Source organism: Rhipicephalus microplus, chromosome 9 (genome assembly GCF_043290135.1).
Source record: "Rhipicephalus microplus isolate Deutch F79 chromosome 9, USDA_Rmic, whole genome shotgun sequence".
NCBI lineage: Eukaryota > Metazoa > Arthropoda > Arachnida > Ixodida > Ixodidae > Rhipicephalus > Rhipicephalus microplus.
Genome location: NC_134708.1, coordinates 20,234,062 through 20,251,200, shown reverse-complemented (window position 1 = coordinate 20,251,200; position 17,139 = coordinate 20,234,062). Strand labels below are relative to the sequence as shown.

General features: G+C 47.2%; 3 protein-coding genes across 7 annotated transcripts in view; 2 read left to right on the top strand and 1 right to left on the bottom strand.

The window, feature by feature from the left end:
* Nucleotides 1-2,315, top strand: part of LOC142771586 (serine/threonine-protein kinase haspin-like) — a 62,858-nt gene extending 60,543 nt beyond the window's left edge. Inside the window, exon 11 of the mRNA XM_075873270.1 lies at nt 1,882-2,315. Coding sequence (XP_075729385.1) covers nt 1,882-2,173 — 292 coding nt within the window. The 3' untranslated portion in view covers nt 2,174-2,315. The remainder of the gene's footprint in view (nt 1-1,881) is intronic.
* Nucleotides 2,316-6,595: 4,280 nt separating this feature from the next.
* On the bottom strand, nt 6,596-9,511 carry LOC119163573 (uncharacterized). The gene is made up of 2 exons (XM_037415595.2): nt 7,481-9,511; nt 6,596-6,959 (listed from the first exon to the last, which is right to left on the bottom strand). Exons 1-2 carry the CDS (start codon nt 9,450-9,452, stop codon nt 6,796-6,798), a joined length of 2,136 nt encoding a protein of 711 aa, XP_037271492.2. The 5' UTR covers nt 9,453-9,511; the 3' UTR covers nt 6,596-6,795.
* Nucleotides 9,512-9,940: 429 nt separating this feature from the next.
* Slob (Slowpoke binding protein) overlaps nt 9,941-17,139 on the top strand; it is a 38,388-nt gene continuing 31,189 nt past the window's right edge. Inside the window, exons 1-5 of one of the 5 annotated variants that reach the window (XM_075873265.1) lie at nt 13,793-14,187; nt 14,770-14,840; nt 15,193-15,290; nt 15,830-15,907; nt 16,690-16,883. In XM_075873265.1, the coding sequence (XP_075729380.1) occupies nt 14,146-14,187; nt 14,770-14,840; nt 15,193-15,290; nt 15,830-15,907; nt 16,690-16,883 (483 nt within the window). In that variant the 5' untranslated portion in view covers nt 13,793-14,145. Of the gene's footprint in view, nt 10,694-13,792; nt 14,188-14,769; nt 14,841-15,192; nt 15,291-15,829; nt 15,908-16,689; nt 16,884-17,139 lie in introns of those variants that run through there. The other 4 variants (XM_075873266.1, XM_075873269.1, XM_075873267.1 and 1 more) reach the window with 4 other exon arrangements.

Sequence of the window (17,139 nt, the reverse complement as noted above, 5' to 3'; positions counted from 1 at the left end):
TGATATGATACAACGGGAAGCTTTTTTGTCTACCTAGTTAACGTATACGGATACTCTTTCATGTGCCGGTATATAGTTACTTTGTGAAATACGGTTGCTGGAGCCAACTGAACGCAGAGAAAGAAATTTTCTTTGACAGAAATACATAGATTAGAATGCCTATGCTCGTGCGCTGACAACACCGCTCCGCTACTCTGTGAGTGCTAGCAGCCTTGTCTGAAGACCGTGGTGGCGTCGTTTTAGTTAGCCATTAGGAGGTGGCTGCGGTGAGAACTGCAGTAGCTTCTTATGGATGAAAGGGCGTTATTTCGGTCGGCCCTGTTGGTTCTGTGATATATGCGAGTCGACACATGAAAGTTCGCAAATTGCAAAAAAAAAAAAAAAACTTAGCACACCGGTACTATCACTGACGGTCACCCCAACACTGCCTCCACTACTACGACTATTGCTACAGTCACCTGCACTGCCGTACACTCGTTACCGCCACTGTCGTCATACCTGCTGCTGCCCACATTAATTCCCTACCACCTCTGCTATTGCTATCTATGATATACTATCACCACTACGACTATTATCACAATCACCTGTGCTGCTGTACTATTACCTCTACCGAAACTAGTGGAGCGAGTCTCGACACTATTGTTATTATTATTACTGGCCACATTACTCTTTACACTCGCACTGCTGCTAGTACGACTGCTACCACCCCTAGCATTACTTCTACGCGTTACTATCCGCTTGATTACCTCATCTACTACCACTACTACAACTACTACTACTACAACAACAACAACAACTACTACTACTACTACTACAACAACAACAACAACTACTACACCTACAACAACAACTACTACTACTACTACTACTACTACTACTACTACTACTACTACTACTACTACTACTACTACTACTACTACTACTATCCTGAGCCCTACTACTTTACGGCGCAGTCTCAGAGCATGCTCTCCTTTTGTGTTCTTATATGAAGTTCCCCTCGTTACACTTTCACTCTCAGTGCTATACAACTACATGCTGTAATTAGGTTGCCAGATGCGACCGAGCTAACAAGCAAATGCTTCCGAACTAGCCCGAAAGAAGCTTAAATATAAATAACTTTCGTTCTAGAAAATATTCTTTAATAATGAAAAAAATCGGCAGGTATCATATAGCAATCTATGCTATGCGAAGCACGCGGATGAAAGTTGACTCTGCTTTGAATGCGCGTTCGCCAATGCGTGATTAACTTTACTTAATCATTGATTCTCCCAATAGTTCAACACTTAACTCCTCAAAGCTATCGACAAACGCGCTATTGTTTAACAATATTTGCTAGGAAAATGAAAATAAGCAACAAAATTGTGACAAGCGACTGCAAAAAATGATGCAAGTAGGCTCGGTGAAAAAACAAGCCCGAATCCGCTTATACTAAGCGGAACTGATGAGTTGCATAAATGCCAGCAACGCTGGAAAAAGCCCCGAAGTGTTCAAGCAACGCTGGGCTGAGCCGCCATAGTGCATGAAAAAAAAAAGGAAAAAAAAACGCGCAAGAACACGCCGCTCTTGCGAGTAAAAAGTAGTATGAACGCGAGATAGGCGTTTTATTTCCATGTGAACATTTGTTTTGTAATCCAGATGCTAGGCATGCCAGCCAATTGCATGAAACTGCTCATGCGCAATGGCGGACACCGGCTGTTTCTTGTACATATGTACAGATGGCGCTGCAACAACTCTTTTTTTTTTTGGTGGCGCTAGCCACCGCCCGATCTAAAGGGTACAGCCATATCCATCCATCCATTTTGCTACTCCTTATAACTGCCACTTGTGCTACCGTGCTCTACTCCCTGTCATGCACTAACGCGGTGCTGCAACGTTCCGCAGCGCCGATTGGAGCGTTCACTGTCCGAGGACGAACGTGCTGTACGCCTACCACGTGACCCGCGAGCTGGTGGAACGCTTCGCGGCGTCCCACCGACGGGACGCCGACGAGACGGCCGAGTGGGAGCAGTTCCAAACGTGGAAGTTCCGTCTGCCCTGGTTCCCCAGCGTCGCCGAGTTCGCGCGGGACGCGTTCGCGGAGGCGTCGCGAACGCTTCTTCCTTCGTCGGTCGTGGCGAAGATGGGACGATTTGTGACGCGATCGTTGGCGTCGCTCGTGGGCGACGACAAATAGACGTTGTATACTATCGCGCCACCTTGCTGGATGTGTGTCGCTAAGTCTGTGCGGCCACGCTATTAAAAAGTGGAGTGCGTGCAATGTCCTCTTAGTCGCCTGCACCCGTGTTTACTTCTGTACGCGATCCATTAAAAATCTGGAGCCGAGAACAGAGAGAGTCTGTCTTGCGCCGCAAGCCTGTCGAGCAGGACAATGTCTCCCGTAAAAAAATATTGGTGGGAAATTCAACTTGTAATGGCAAGAGCTAATCAAAACAAACTTGGTAATAGAACACAGCGTATCCAACACAATAGCAATTATTGTAGCAAAGACTACTAACCAACATTAATAATAGCTGTAGTTTAACGTCCCGAATCCACGATGCGATAATGAGGGACTCCTCGGTAGAGGTCTCCGGAAGTTCAGGCCTCCCGTGGTTTCTTGACGTGCGTCTATGCCCTGTATTCTAGGACGCCCCTTCGCCCAACGCTCCGCCTTCACTTGAGAAAGCCGATGGCGGCGCCATCTCTTCGCAGGGCAGGTCACTGCATATCAGTGATAATTTGCTGCTATTCTTGAGTAGCGCAGCGTCATTTTCAGCCGAGCAGCGGCGCAGTGCTCAACTCTGTCAAGTGACGGGTCAAAGTCGAGTCGAGGAGCGTTTGTGAATATGGCGGTAAATTCAAGCACACCGGCCTCAAGCATTTTTGCCTCCGTCGAAAATGTAGCGGTCGCGGCCGGAATTCGATCTCGTGACCTTTGGGCTAATAGAAAACATTAGCCAGTAATAACGAGTGCTGGCGTGGGTACATGGTCAAATTTCGCCGTATTGTGAAATTTCGTCACGGCGGAATTAGACAATGTGCGTAACACAAACCCTGGTATACCGTGCAAGTATAGATAGGGTACCTGGTATACCTTGCAAGTATAGATAGGGTACCTGGTAAACCTTGCAAGTATAGACAGGGTACCTGGTAAACCTTGCAAGTATAGATAGGGTACCTGTTATACCTTGCAAGTATACATTGGGTACCTGGTATACCTTGCAAGTATAGATAGGGTACCTGGTACACCTTGCAAGTATAGATAGGGTATGTTGTAGTGACGTGATCTGAATGTCGCGGGATCGAATGCCGGCGGAGGCGGCTCCATTTTTGATAGAGGTGGAATGCTGGAGGCCCGTGTACTGTGCAATGCCAGGGAACGTGAAGGAACACCAGGGTGGTCGAAATTTCCGGAGCCCTCCACTGCGGCGTCCCTCATAATCCTACCGTGGCTGTGGTGCATAAAACCCCAGTTAATAATAATAATAATAATAATAATAATAATAATAATAATAATAATAATAATAATAATAATAATAATAATAATAATATGGTATTATTATTATTATTATTATTATTATTATTATTATTATTATTATTATTATTATTATTATTATTATTATTATTATTATTATTATTATTATTATTATTATTATTATTATTATACAAATCTGTTCTGTCTTAGCATTGAGGAAGTCCGCTTGTCGAAACGTGCGCACAACACAAACCCTGTTTACGGATTTTTCATCGCAAACGTCCATCTTCTCCGTTTTTTTTTAATTCATCGCCGTCAGCCGCATCAACAAAGTGAACGATACCTTACAGATGTGAATGGCGCTGGTACTTCGGTTATCCGCAGGAAGACAAACAATAATTTAGTAAGTGCTGTCCTACTTCACACAAATGATCACTTATGGCGTATTTATTACTGCGTGGATAGCCAAAGCGTCAAATGCAGTTTGCTTCTTTTTCCAACGCGAAGCTGCACTTATAATTCGCATTAGGTACTATCGTAATCGTTGGTGATTTTTTTTTACACCTGTGTATCTTTTCATGGAAACGAACATTGCGTCTCGTATGCATTGTATACCTAATGCGCAGGGTTCCCGTTCAGGGGGGAGGGGGGTGGGGGAGAGGGGTCCAAATGTTTATCGAAGGTTTCCTCCCTATTCAGTCGCTGTATAGTATATGCTTTGCGCCCCGCTCTCTTAGGTGACTGGACTAGGGGCGGTGGCCACCCTTCTACACTTTCGCTTAAATTCGTTGAATGTTTTTTTTTTAGATACGAAGCGGCCCAAACACGCTTTTGGCCTCTCCCCCTTACACCCTCTCAGCAATTACGTGATGGCGTCCGGGAACGAAATTCTGCAGACGCGCGATGAAACCAAACGCTCCTGCGTGGCGTGTTGATGAACCCGCTTGCTGTGCTCCAACAAGAGTTCGAGAGGAGTAATGATTGATTGATTGATATGGGGGGTTTAACGTCCCAAAACCATCATACGATTTATGAGAGACGCCGTAGTGGAGGGCTCCGGAAATTTCGACCACCTGGGGTTCTTTAACGTGCACCCAAATCTGAGCACACGGGCCTACAACATTTCCGCCTCCATCGGAAATGCAGCCGGGATTCGAACCCGCGACCTGCGGGTCAGCAGCCGAGTACCTTAGCCACTAGACCACCGCGGCGGGGCGAGACGAGTAACAGCATTAGATACTACAGTGAATTCATATGAAGGCAAGTTTAAGTCGACCCATGCGTTGTTTCGCACGCTACTCGTGGTTCCCTTTAGTGGGAGATTGTGTCATTTTTTATTGTTTGTTATCGTTGGTAGACGCTAAATTAAGTCGGATTCCGGAAGACAAAAAGTAAATTGGAGATTGCTGGGAAAGGCTTTTGTCCCACAGTGAACATAAAATAGTTGTAATAAGAACTTTTTGCAGGCTAGTGATGTCTGCGCTCTTTACCGTTTTTTTTCTTCCTTCATTCGTGTTTTTGCAGTACGCTACCCATTAAATTAACTCCGATTAGGTTAATGATGGTGAGCTCTGAGGGGGGGGGGGGGGGAGTCAGTGTAGGAACGACTCTAGCGAGGGCGATCGGACACATGCTCACGACTAATAAGTTAACGAGCTTCACTTTGAGCGATCTAACGAAACGGCAGTAGGTGGCAATAACGACTTTCGTCACATGCTCAACTTTGAGGGGCGGGAGTGGCGGTATCGAGATACGCCCTGGATACGCGGGCTTGTTTCTCGCAAGCACCTTCACAGAGCAGGCAAACGTGCGCGCGCAACTTGAAATATACAAGTCTGCGAATTTCCTAGTTTTCATCCGCACTATGGACAACTTTCACATGACGTCATGGACGCAGCTTCTGAACGTATTGGTATGCCAATATGGCGGATTTTATGAAGTTAAAGCAACACAAACACGTTGCAATTAACCTGCTTTATTTTAAAATATTTTTCTGCCTTATGTTTCGCATGTCTAGGTGAAACCTGAAACACTTTTTTTGTGTAGCCATAGAATTATTTTACTGGAAAAGAGTATTACCTCACAAACTCACCGCCGCAAAAAAAAAAAAAATTAATCCGTCCAGTATGAGCGGAGTTACAAAGATTTCACACACGCTGCAATCACACTCTCTTCTCTCGTCCGGACGAAAGCGCTGGAAGCTGCGCAAGGAGGGATGGGAGGGGCAAACAAAAAAACGTCACTCGCGCCTGACCTTCAGCATTCTTTTTTGTTCTAATACAGGGCTTTCTCAGTGCGATAGCGCGCGCACTCGTGGACAAGTGACGGCCTCTCGCGGCGACCTCTGTAACGACCGAGCGCGCCATCTTCAAATCAGCCAATGGCTCATAGATGCGAAAGCTATTTTTAGCCGACTTTGATGATTTTTCGCGACTTCCATATATAAGTGGTTATATCAGAAGAGAAGAAAAGAAAGGTGCCGACCCGTAACTGTCTCTCCTTACGAGGACACCTCAACAGGTCAGCAGAGGAATGGGATATGGGGAATAAAAGATATAGGGAAAAAGAAGGAGGGATAAAAAGAATAGAAGGAAAATAGACGGCGAAGAAGCCAGCCAACGAGAGGAAAAAAGAAGGAGATAGGAAAGTGGGGATCCGGTCGAAGCAGTCCAAGGGCGGGGTGCCACAATGCGAGAGCTGCACGGCGTCAGGAGACCGCGGAGGGCGAACCAGTCGGCGGGAGCTACGCTGAAGTCGGAGATCGCGAGGGCACAACCGTCCAGCTTGAAATCCTGCGAGCGAATCGCGACTTCCAGGCCGCGTGCTGTGCTATGCTTGGCTCGCGTGTTGTCGGGAACCGCTACTACCGATCGGCAGCGTGTTCTGACCATGCTCAAAAAGTGTTGTAGGGCCCCTGTAATCCTGCATGACGTACTTCGTGTCGCCCTCCCCCCCCCCACCCCTTCCCATGCTGGTGCTACAACACAGCAGTTTCAGTGTCGCCAGTGCAAACCAACAATAGCATCTCCCAGATAGCGCGTTGAACCTTTGCATGCGTCTTGTGTAGGGCTGTGGCGAAACGAAAAAGATTTCCCTGTGACACCGCTCGCTGGCGAACAAGATACGAGGCATGACAAACCGTTAAAGCGCGGATAAAACTTTATTCTTTGAAAAAAAAACGAGTAAAACACCGACGCGCGACCGTTTTATATCAAGCACATGAAAGTACGTTAGCCGTCACAATTTAAGATCACAGAGTTGGCGCAGTGGGTGCGCGTAAACTCTAACGCGGGCGGTTGAAGGTTGGCGACCGTAGCCGAAGAACTGCAGATCAGTACCGCCTAGTGCTGCTTCTGGATGGGCACACCGTGGACGCAGCGACGCGCGCAGCCCACCAGGCAGCAGAGGTGGTTGGCGCTCTCGCACTCGTTGCTGTGACGACACTGGTCAACCTCGTGCTTGTAAGGAGGCAGGCAGGGGGCGTTGATGCGGGGGCAGGTGAGCTCTGCATAGAGAAACGCAAAGTTCAGTGTAGCAGTTGTTTCACTCTTACGATCTAGAGTGACTGTGTAGGCGAGAAGCCCTGAACTAGACGGGAGGGTTGTAAAGTAGCGACAATTGTTGCAGTTTACTCGCGCAAGAGACCACAAGCAGGAGGTTACTGGCTCTGAAGACCAGTAGATGCAGCGTGCTATCACATAGCTGCCGTAAGAAGGCGAAAGCTCCGACGGCAACGTGCTACAGTAGGACAAGTGGCGAGGAAAAAGTACTTTTTTCTATTCTGTTCTACAAGTTGTTAGGGCGAAGCATGAATCTTCAGTACACTAATAGTGCCTCTATCACGTTTTGTCTAAAGAAGTGTAGCTATATGGCCACAGCAATATAGAAAAATAGACTGCACATGCCTCATCTTTCCTACATATGCATTTAACTACTGCAAAAAAAAAACTACATAGCCAATGCCATGAATAAAAGATTGCGTGCATGTGTGCCACAATATAAACCAGACGAGCGACATAGTCTTACCAGGATTTGCCTCTGCCTCGCAGCTGTGGTGCGTGAAGCACTTCTGCACGCAGTAGTGAAGCCTGCGCTGGCACCGGCCGCACTGGCCCTGGCGAAGGTCGTCATCCTCGATAAAGCCTTTTTGGTAGCTGTGGTAGTAGTAGTCCTCCACGTCCCTGTGGCGTTGAGGCACGAACTCGTGAGGACCATGCTGCGTCATCGGGCTGAAGTAGGCGTCGGGCGTGACCGGGGGCCTAGAGGTAGTCACCGGACTAGCAGGTCGTGGAGGCGGAAGGGTTTGTTGGAGCGCGGCGTTTTTCGCTGGAGTTTCTTCCGCTCCCTGTACTACTGTGGTAGTTGGCAGAGTTATCTCTGGCGGGGGTGTTGTGGGGCTTGCACTAGTGTGCAGTCGACGCACACCGGCAGTGACCACTGGCGAAGTCGTGACTACCGCCGAAGACTCGACGTCCACTCGGGGTGGAATAGAGTTCTTTTCATCTACCGGTGCTCGGGTAGAAGCCTCAGTGGTGCGATTCTTCGATACGCCGTCGATGAGAGTGCTCGTGGTAGGCGGAGAGTTGGTGGTGGTCTCGACACGACCAGACAACCCGGCGACCTTCGGGACTGCGGGCAAAGTCGTGGTGCCCTGTGTAGTCGTGAGGTCTTGAGACACGTTTCGGGGGACTACGTCCACCGGGGACGTAAGCTTAGACGGCTGCTTCGTGATCACAGGAAGTGTAGAAGAGTCGGTCTTTGGCGACGCATTGTCCGAAGGCGTATTCCTTACTGGTCGCGTAGCTGTGGTCTCAGTTACGCTTGCGGTCGTCTGCAGGTGGACAGGGGGACCACCGGTTGCAACGTTGGCGAACGAGTGGCCAGTAGTGGTCTCGATGACTTGGTTGGCTCTAGCTGGTGGTGTGGGAAGATTCACGACAGCACCGGAATGCTCCGGAGGCGGAACAACGGTTTCTGCGACCGCCTGGCGTAGAACTATGTCCGTGGCTGCGGGAGCCGCGCCAGTCGAATATGATGTGGTACCGCTTGTCGCACTTACTGCAGCGGACGTCACACTTCCCTTAGTGAAGTGTGTTTCTGTGCGAGGCTCTGCAGCGTGTTGAGTAGTAGTAGCGCCTATTGGGCTCGAGGTCGTCTGGAGAATTGACTCAGCCGGCACTGGACGAACTCCTGGTGTGGATGCTTCAGCGATATTGCCGAGCGTCGGTGGTGAACCAGTGGTTGCAGTCGCAGCGATGCCGACGGTTGGCAGTACTCGAGACGAGGTTGCGAGAGGAGCGCCATTCTGCAATGCCTTGTTGTCGCGGTTCCCGTGAACTCCCGGCACGACGGACGTCGGCACAGTTGTCCGCTCAGCTTCTCCAGATGTGGTCTTAGAAGTCGTGTCGACCCTAGAGCCAGGACGATTTTCGGTCGCTACCGGCGGCGTGGTACCACGAGCCCCAGCGTTCGGCGAACCCTTCGTGAACATACTCCCGAAAAATGAGTGGGTGGGGTGGAACTCGGAGAGGTCAATAGTCTGTCTATTGGCGACCGTTGGGTTAACTACGTGAGGTAGGTGCGTCGCCATGGGCTGCTGCTGGCCCAAAGCCGACCAGACAGGTTGCGCCGCGTTCCCGTCGTGTTCGGAGGAAGCAAGATGAACCTTGTGCCACTGGGGGTAGTTGCTTTGGTCGTACGTAGCGTAGTCGTAATCGCCCGGCACCGAACCCGTGTCACCCGGCCCAGGATGGGGGAAGACGCCGGAGTTGCCGCCGTGGCCACCATCCCTGTGCAAGTTCGAGGAAAATCCGCCGTTGAATTCGAGGTGCGTCTGGGCCGGGGAACTGTCAAAGTTCAGGAAAGTTCTTCCGTGGTTGGACGATGCTGCGGCGGGATCGACGTTCTCTGCATGCTCCGTTTGCGGGGCGCGGCCGCAGATGATGGAATCCGAGAGGAGTAGCGCTAGTAAAAATACGGATAAAATTGACGCGCCCATCTCCGCTACCCGCTCCGCAACAGACACGCATACGCGATATACGTTCACTAATCCAGGACGGTTGGGCGATGAGGTTATATACGCCACTTTTAGAGGCGAGGCGGAAAGGGGGCGTGTTTTGCTGATTTTACCTTATCTCTACTAGTCTTTTTTTTTTCTGCTGCTGTTACGACAGACACTAGCAGTATTTGTGTCCTAAGATGAGAAGCGATAAGTATGGTACGACTGCGCTATAATCATTCTTTAATGTTGCACATTGACGTCACTAGCACCCACCGTTTGTTTTTTTTTTGCTTTTTTGTTACAGCCAAGCTGTATATGTGGACCCCGTGTCGTCGGCAATGTACGCATCATCACTCTAAACAAAGGTCACATGACCAGGGTGTAGAGGACGTGGTTTGGTGAGCGGGAAAGGGTTGGGAGTCACGAGATTAAACCTACGGCAGACGCGTGATTCAAACGGGATTGAGAAGGGTCACGTGATGGAGCCTATATACGTAATGCCGAGAAGAGTCAGTGTAACGAAAAAGGGATCACATGTATGATAGGTTATGAAGGGTGCGCGTGAAGTGCGTTAGATTCGTACACTCGGGATACGATTAGAGACTTGAACGGACCGAATGAAACTACAAACAGAACAAGAAGGGAAATCTGGGCTAGTTGCTGATAGTTCATTTTCGATAACCCACAGCGCAAGAAGGACGCAGACGAAGTGTGACAACACGGCGCTCGTGTCGTCCTATACTTCGTCTGCGTCCTCCTGGCGCTGTGAGTTATCGAAAAAGAAACCACAAGCCGCTTCGCACGTCTGACGCCTTTCATGGCGTGGAGCTGGTCGTACTTTTGCAGCACTAGCTACACTGGCTGGACCAAAGCTGTTTCGCGTGCAAGAGTCGTCCTGCGCATGCGCGAGGGGCAATGGCTGCGCGCGCCTTGCCGGTCTGCGCAATTCCAGAAGAGCGACGAGCCGCGGCAGACTCATTCGGATCGTATACACCTCGGACTCGTGCAGCTCGATCTACGCTGCTCTCTTTGGTCGCGTCTGCCATGGCGATACATACATAAAGCGGGGTTTTTCGCCATTATAACATGACCTCAGAGACGGAAAGCGAAATTTCTGCTCGGCGGCGCAGAAGAGCGGATCAGCTTAATTCATCGTATCCAGATAGGTGCCTGGCGGTTGAACTTAGGAAGAGTGACCGGAAGAAGGCTAAACTCGCTGTGGAGACATCCGAGTAAAGGTAAGGACGTCTTGCTAGGGGGCGTCGCCAGGAGGCCGATTGACCGACTATACTATGGTCCCTAGAATATTCTAGTACTCGTACCTTCGAGACGGACTTCGTAAACAATCCGTTTGGATATGTGTGTGATGTGTACGAAAGACTGTGGCACATGAAGCACTTGACGCCCGTAATTAATGCCATGCGTGAAACGCTGAGCTTAGCGGTGCCCCCTTAGCTCACGCTACGCATATCCTGGCATAGCTGAGCTAAGCCACTGCAACTGTGTGTGTGTGTGTGTGTGTGTGTGTGTGTGTGTGTGTGTGTGTGTGTGTGTGTGTGTGTGTTGATCCTTCTTTTTTCTCTTTTTGTAATTTATAGTGACTTATTCGCGCCAAATGTAAGTGGCAGAGGGTGCAAGGTACAGATGCCCTCGACATCAGCCTCTGATCCTCCAGATAAATCTACTTGCGAAAATTGTGCTTGTCTTGGCACACGCACATTAAGCTTTTTTCTTCATGTTTATGGCAGATTCTCCTTTCCGCAAAATCGATCAGCAGAACACGTGTGTATAAAGAGCGAACGAAACACGAATAAAGTTGGGTGGATTTACCTCACGCGAGTAGCACGTGAGGCAGTGACTTTGTGAAACGTTATATCGCTAATTATACTCATAGTCCACATGACGAGTATATAGATTTGAGTGTGCTATTTTTTGCACTTGCGATAAAAACTACGGCTAGTGTGCCTATCTTATCTGGCTGGTGGCTATCAACCTAAAAATCAGCGCAGCTTGCGCAAAATCGCGTAAAGCTGGGTCATAACAGGCTTTTTTTTTTTTCAATTTTTGCTGAGTGATACAGCAACCCCTCGTGTTATGAAACGCTCCTTGACTTAAACTTGACTTCTCATCGCCTTCGATGCAGCACAAAAGCGTTTCGAACGCACTGGTGGCCACGAGTAGAGTTCAAGTCAAAGAGCGTTTCCACGCGGCTGCAAGAAGTGTTCACGCGATCTCTCTTGTAACCCGATTTGCGGCCACTACCTTATCGATCGGTATCGAATGGATATAGATTAATCATGACGTAGTAGCAACAAATCAACACGGTTCCAGTAGGCTAATTAGATTAACTGAATTATACTAACAAATCTAGCTGGCTAATTGGTAATTCAGATAACTAACGAATTAAGCTACTGTGTATGTGCTTAATTAACCACATGGTTAATCAGTGCTCATTTACTTAATCATATGTATTACTAATTAGTCTTAATTGGATTTGGTTCGTTAGGATTTGTCGAGCGCGACCTCTCTTGATAGCGAGACTGTCAATTCAAGCTGACTAAATTAGATACAATTAGGTACTTGCCTAATTAGGTTATTTATGCTTAGCTACCAGGTGTTACCATACTCGACTGCGCTTTAGTTGGGCTTGGCTATAATTACCTTGCCTTAGCGCGGATCATATAAGCTTAGCTTGGCTGTGACGTCGGCGTCTGTACCCCCGAGCAACAGCCCAGAAAGGAGGAGATCCTTCTTTCTGTTGAAAAAATATATACACCGCTCTAATCAGCGCACGTGTTTTGGGTACGAATCATAAGACAAAGGAGAGTTTGAAGGGAGTGCTTGCCTGTTGGTGATGATAATTTTGGGTCACGACAATTTACGCCGAGCTGGAACAGCTTCGCTGTAAATTGTTGTACAAACGGAACAAAATGGAACAAGAAAGTGATAAATACTTTATTACATTTTAACGTACGTCTGTTTACGTTTTAATGTGATTAATCTTATTATAATTACACCATAATTACATGCACGTGCTTTTTAAATGTTATACAAACGTAGCGTTGTTACAACTCAGAAGCGTGCTTTTCCCCATAATCATCCTTATAATGGAGAAGCCCCTTACAGGTTCACAGAGGCAAATTTGCATTACTAATGCCGTAAATCGTCACTACGTATCGGGAAAAGTTCACGTAGTTTAGTCCTCATTCTTCAGTTTAACTCACGCTTTCTTTAGTTGTATGATTCGTCAGAAAAGCCTCAAGCAATCACCGTCATAACCGCATCGATCGATAATTAATTGCATCTTGGTTACCCTCGGAGAAGTAGTTAAACTGGCTTTTACACAGACTTTGCTTGACTGATTTGTCAGCAGTTGAAATAACAGTTCACTGCGGTAAACAGCAGCGCTAAGCGTCAATTATGCTTAGTTCAGCGTGCTAAACAAGCAAATGTTTTTGATCCCAAAAACAGAGGATTGAAACGGCGGATGCGCAATTGTTTGACGACATACTGTTATGATAAAAGGTGTTTTACTGGGGCGAATTTATGTTAGTATAAATATGACCACATAAATTAAACTTATTCGCTTGCGTTGTCCCGTAGTCGTATTGTTGCTTATGATTATGACAACACAGGGTCAGGATGGGTCGAATACATCATCCGCTCATGGAAATGAACTTATCTGTCCTATCTCCTTACCCGACAAGTGAAATTACTTAAGTGCTTTCCACTATAATTATTTGTTTAAGTTTTACCGCAAGTTATGCGAGTCGATCGATATTCAAGATTGACCGAAATGAAACCGCTGACTAGATTTCAGCCGTTTACTCCGGTTATTTGATGTCCACATACATATGTGCGACATATTTATGTCGTTTGTAACTTGTAAATAAATCTTGAATATATTTCGTCATTTGCATCAGCTTAAAGCAGTTATTACGGGAGCAGAAAATTCGGAACCAAGTGCAAAGTTGGAATCTGAAAGCGAAACTGGAACAGAAAGTAAGTGTCATCAAAGAAAAAAAATTTGCCATTAACTCATTAGACCAATGCTGCAAACGAAGTCCATGAATAGTTATCAGCAACACAGCTTCGAAGTTGGAGATAAGTCCGTTTTGATCCGGGACTCGAACACTGGACCAACGGCTCCCCGCCGAAAGACCACCCTGCTCGACAGGCTTAACATGTATCGTATCAATGTAATAATAATTCTGACTCCTAACAGTTTTGCCTCAACGTCAACCATGTCTTCTAGTTACGTTCACTTTTTGGGCCTTCTTTCTGTTTCGAATGGGATAAACCAGGAATAAACGTTCCAAGACCAGTTTTTAGGGCGCTCACTAGAGGGCTAGTTTCGACGTCATGGATACCGAGACGCCGCTTTGAAAACAAGTGTGCGCCCGTGAGCGCTACTTGCGCGATGAGGCGCTTTTCTCTTAAATGTATAAGTTGTAGTCAAAGATGACTCGCCCACAAGTCCCTAGATGCATTTCTCACTGCGTAGGACTCAAATTACTTCGCCCCGGCGTCCGATAGTTATGGAGGACGGCTAGCTCGACAAATTTCCCTGCCCTCCCACCGCTTCCTCCAGTTCGCCTCCTCCGAGTTTCGTTTATGCTTGGCATTCACCGTTCGCCGTAGGCTGTTGACTTCGGCGGCATTTTAGCCCGTCGTTTTCTAAGTTTTCAACATGACGTTTAAGTGGGACGACTTCGCCAAGGAGTACTACTGGGTAAGCGAAGCGCATTGGGTATTCGCACCCCGACTTTCGGCACGACTGGTGCACGGCACTCGCACATCGTAATGTAGCTCTTTCGACATCAGTGCAATTGTTTAAACGCCCGACGATTCACTCACGAAATGGCGAAATGTGTTCTTACACAGAGGGCGTGTTTCTGAAAGCGTTTCTTGAACGAGGTAATCCTACTTCGCGGAGTCTAAATATCAAAGTGTAGGCACCGTGGTCATGCGCGGCCCAATATAGCGCGCTAGTCTGACCGGCTGCGCTTGGTAAGGGAATCGTTCACGGAAGGCTAGTTGCGTGCAGTAAAACATACCCGCGTTGGTTATGCTGTACCTAAATGCAGGTTGAGTCTCGTGGTCGACCCTGATTCGTACCTGTGGCACGCAACTCGAACGTCATGCCCACTCTCTGAACGTCTCACGCGGAGCTACACATGAGTCGTGGTATATCAGGTCTTATCAGATACGGTTTTGTCACTTGAAGTGTTGTTAGTTGTCACCCTTGAACAGCGAAAGTATGAAATATGCATGCAGTTTCTCTCTCTCTCCTTCCTTTCTTTTCTTCTCCTAGGTAATTCTTCTAGCGATATTTGCTGTAATGGCACTAGCTGCCATAGCAATTTGGGCAATACTACGATGCAGGTAGGTGACACATTTGCACGGATGTTCTACGCTGTGGTATCGGCTAAACATCAGGACTTTCGGTCTTTTATCAATACAGAGAAAACTTATCAGCTTGCCAGCTTTGTGAATCTAAGTAATTGCTCTCCAGTATACTGCAGTTTTTGTTGACTGAATTTCTGCGCTAATATCATTTAAAGCACGCTTACATAAGGCAAGTGGGTGATTAGTTGTTTTGGAGAACCTGCATCCCTTGATCAGCACTTTATGCTCACTTGTTTTAACATGCTTGCTATGTTTATAACAAAAAAAATCGTTGATGACATTATGCAATAACTGTACTTTTCTGAAAATGTACTGTTTTGGTATGTAGGTATCCTCGACACGAGTACCTGGCTCTCGACAACGAAAGCAGCTTCATCTCTGATCGACTAGAACTAAGCCGGAAACTACGTGGTGATATTGATCGCAGTAAGTGCTTACCATTAAAGAGCCTGTAGTAAGAAAGCGACTGTTGTGGAACTAGGATAATTTAGTAATTTGCTTACATAAGTAATTGCCAAGTTATCCTGTTTGCGATGCACATTGTATAATAGATGAAAAATTGCTTCAACAGGGAGTGTTGCTGGAGCCGTAATTTCAACCAGTGGCCGTGAATTCTTTAAGGTGATAAGTTGCTGCTTTGAAGAGACGATTTGCTGAAACATTGGCTCCATTGACAAATCCCGTTCAAGCATTCATCTCTTCTAGCCTCCTTCCTTTCATGAGTTTGGCCACCATTGAAACTTGTAGCCATCCGATATTGTCCTACTTTCACGCTTCATCTTCACTGAACTGTAAATGGTGCTCACGTTTTCAGAAACAATCCGAATCTCAAATTCCTTGTTGGACATGCGAGCTCGCCATCCCTTGAAAGCAGTAGAATTGTTTCTGCCCGTTTTGAGCTGCGGTGCTTGAAAAGTCTGCACCCTGAAATGTTAAATTGGTTGATTGAATTTGTAATTTTCCAGATGAGGCCCTGATCAATTGCCAGTACTACCTTCGGGGCTCAACAAGGTACTTCCTTCGTTACCAGCTTTGCAACATAGGTGAGCTCACAAGTTTAGTCATCGTAGCAAGATACCTTTGCCGCTATTTATGTGCCACATTGTTCAGTCAGAGTGAGCAGAGGGATACGTTGTGATAGAATATTCTGAAAAACAAAAACAGACTAACATTGTATACACAACAGACACTGCAGTGTGTTCCGAATGACAGTTGTAACCCCAGTGAACAAAGCATCTCTCCTACCACTTGTGTTTGCTTGATTTCCATTATGCGTGGTATTTGCTGTGCAGTGTGTTACAGCTAAGGTACCAAATTTCAAGCTGAAAACATTCTTGGAACCTCAACAGCTACAAGGATGTAAATAAGGAACACGCAACATTTAAAGGAGCTTGTGCATTTGCGTGGAAGGTGCAGAATATGTATTGTGATGAAAAATTGGTGGTATGGGGGGCTGTAAGGGTTGACGTTTGCAGTAGTTGCAAGTTCTTAATCACAAACAGAAGGGGAATGAATTGAGGTGCCCCTGTCTTCTTAGACATAATAATTTGAAGCCAACGTATGGTGAGGCATAGGTGGTTTTATTCATGGTTTTCGATCAGAATGCAGTAACTATAGTATAGAGGGGAAAATGAAAATGGACGAAGAAATGAATCGCTGGTTGAAACATTCACGTTCTACGAGCGTAGTTCGACGAGCTGACCTTAGGCACCAGTTGTTTCTTCAATAAGCACAGAATACGCAATACAGCCAGTGTTATAGACCACACGGCACTCGACAAATGGCATTTATTGTAAAAAGGAAGTCTGGTGCTGCTGCCCCGCAGGCAGCCGCATGGACAGGCACTGGTTTGTGGTGCGGGACAGCGCGACGCGCACCGAGCGCCTGCTGACAGTGACGGCGCTTCCGGACGCATGTCCGCTGCGCCACTCACCCTGTCAAGTTCGGCCGGGCTTGCAGGAGATCTTCCTTGACCTCCAGCACCCTTATGTACACCCGGTGCTCGACATCGACATCAAGGTACTTCGGCCACGTAATTGGACAGAAACAATGGTCATTTCCCACTGAAGTAGTAAAATATGATTCTAATGCTGTGGTAGTAGGGTTATGTTTTTACCATTACGCTGTAGGCTATATTACCAACTGAGACGACGAACAATGTCATAGTGGGAGAAGAAGAATGCAGAACAGCCAGTGTGCCGCACTTTGGTAGAAAGACTGTGGATGATTTAGTGAAGGAAAGAACGAGAGCGCGGCTTGGAGAGTGTCTCTTTAG